At 42.5% G+C, this 2,482-nt stretch overlaps 1 protein-coding gene across 1 annotated transcript in view; it reads left to right on the top strand.

Moving 5' to 3' along the window:
• The window catches only part of LOC100533518 (protein kinase C I), a gene marked incomplete in the record, with an annotated part of 202,460 nt that overhangs the window by 162,172 nt on the left and 37,806 nt on the right, over positions 1 to 2,482 (top strand). The window contains 1 exon segment of the mRNA NM_001204486.1: positions 2,292 to 2,399. Coding sequence (NP_001191415.1) covers positions 2,292 to 2,399 — 108 coding nt within the window.

The following is a 2,482-nucleotide window of genomic DNA, read 5'->3' as shown; positions in this document are numbered from 1 at the left end:
CCCGCGTCTTAGGCTAGGTCAGAGAAATTATTTCCTTGCAGATTGTCTGACTTGCCAGAGAGATCATTTGGCTGGCTGCCATGTGTAATGTGATCCTTATCTTTGTCTTATGCAGCCGTTTTCACGTCGTCTTGGACGGCTTTTGACCCGTAACGGAATGCGGATGTGGAAATGAGCACACTCCAAGGCCACTTGTTTCCTGTGTTATTGCGTTAACTGTTGTAGGGGCCATTCCAGGAAAAGGGTAACTGCAATGAAACACATACACATATCGTGGGGAGAATGACCTGCTGAACAGAGCTCTTAACAGGGATAGAGCAAGGATAAAGTAAGGGGTTTGTTGTATTTGGTATTGCTTTTGTTTGTCTTTTAGTTAGAGGAAAGAGTTTTTTAAGTCAGAGTTTTGCGGCACTTGCAACTCATTAAGGTCATATCAGCGCCGAAGATTAGAGGTGTTGTAAGAGAGTAACAGCACAAAAAAGAAGGAGGAGATGTTGGACTTTAGATGTTTGAAAGAAAAGAAGGAGCAAGCCGCACAAGAGCACTCGCCTACCACTCACAGAGGAAGAGTGTCTCCGACAAAATAAAGAAAGAAAGAAAGAAAAAAAGAAAGAAATGAATAAGGAAAGAAAGAAAGAAAGAAAGAAAGAAAGAAGGAAAAAATATAGAATGGTTCTGTCACTGCTTAGACTTTGTTTCAGAAGGCCATCGTCTCCAGGTTACAGCATGTGTCGTTGCCGTTTCGTTTTTTTTAATGGAATGGCTCAGTAGTCACAATATCTGGTTGTCTGAAGACAGAGCATGTTGCCTTTACCGGTGTCTGGAGTGTAATGGTAGGGTTGTTGTACGGAGAGTATGTGAGTTCGATTCGCTCGTGGGGAGGTTTGATGTCTCAACTACAGTCAGGCCTGTTCAAGACCATCGTCATTAGCGAGGTCACATTAGGCAGGTGCTCTTTTTGAAAAGTATCATCGTAATATAAAATAACGCAACTATTTAACGTCTTTCTCCGATAGGACCTCGCCAAATGGGCTGAGGGCCTTTAAAACTTCACAAAATGACCCGAGTACAAAAATGCCCATTCTGGAATCGAACCAGGACCATGCGCCCCGTAGTCCAGTGTGATACGAGCGTAGCACACCGAGCGACCAAACTCTGCTGTCAAAGTAAAGATATAGTCTGAGCACAGAGAAACACACCGACAAGATTTCTGATGACGGCCATGCACGGATATACCAGAGGCGAATTTCAACCAACCAGTTTTATCCCGGATAAAAGAAACCAAACAGCCAAGTTTGATTTCTTTTGGTACACTTTGGGAGAAAAGAAGAACAGCCACACAGTAATGGCCAATGAGTTCTGAGAAAGAGCAAAACTTTACCAACACACAAAAGCGACTGGGGAAAAGTAAAGAAGTAAGACCACTGGTATGTTTTTACAACCCGCTCTATATAGGTCACGAATCGGGAATACTTCTCTATCGTAGAATTACAAAGTTCTATCTGTACTGTAACTATTTTAGAGAAATTTTACATTAAAAAATTTGATTTTAACAAAATGTCTTGCTCTTACGAATGCAGTAAAAAAAAAAATATCATTTACGATTTTGATAGAGCAGATTATGGAGCATTTGATTTCTGATCTCATGGTCTTAGTAACTCAAAACAGCCAAAAATGTCGGATAGAACTTTGTAATTCTGTTGGTAGAGAGGCTTATGAAAGAATGGCTTTCTGCATTTAGACTGAGCTGAGCTTAGCTCTCAAAACGTGTTTTTTTGTTTGGAGTTCACGCCATTCTGTTATGAGATGCACATATTTTTACGCCTCCAACTACACAATTTGGATCATTTAGAAGACGGCCTGTCACGGTCAACCAGGGTGAGAGGGGTACTACGTCTCGGACGAAAAATACAGATACCCGGTTTAAAAATCGCGTGTGGCCGCAAAACGCCCAACTGCGACATCGCAGACGCCGTTGTCTGTAGTGCAATGGTTAGTCTCTTGGCTGTTGCATACAGAAGACCTGTGGGTTGGGTTTCTAAATGGATAAGTGGTTTTTATTTTGTTTTGTTTTGTTTTGTTTTGTTTTGTTTTTAATTTTTTTCGGTCATGATTAAATCCAGTGCTCCACTTATCCACTATGATGTTGTATCCCACCATGCCCATGTTGACCCTGGCAGGCAGCGTGGAAGCAGCCCACCTCCTACTTTGTCTAAAATGTGTCGGTGGGAACTTGAAACTTGTGCAGTGAATCACAATTATCAAACTGTGTGTTGTTGTTGTCTTTCAGAGACATCGGTCCTGAGGACCAATCGAAACGTCTTTCCCTGGAGGTCTGGGACTGGGACCGCACCTCCCGGAACGACTTTATGGGATCCCTGTCCTTCGGCATCTCAGAGGTAAGACCTCGTTGTGGCTCATTAGTTGTTGATGGATAAAACAATGTTGTGTGTGTTTGTCCGTGTGTGTGTGTGTGTGTGTG

This window comes from Aplysia californica, unplaced genomic scaffold (assembly GCF_000002075.1).
Source record: "Aplysia californica isolate F4 #8 unplaced genomic scaffold, AplCal3.0 scaffold00087, whole genome shotgun sequence".
Lineage (NCBI taxonomy): Eukaryota > Metazoa > Mollusca > Gastropoda > Aplysiida > Aplysiidae > Aplysia > Aplysia californica.
The sequence above is the reverse complement of the archived record's forward strand: the minus strand, read 5'-3'. Positions and strand labels throughout refer to the sequence as shown.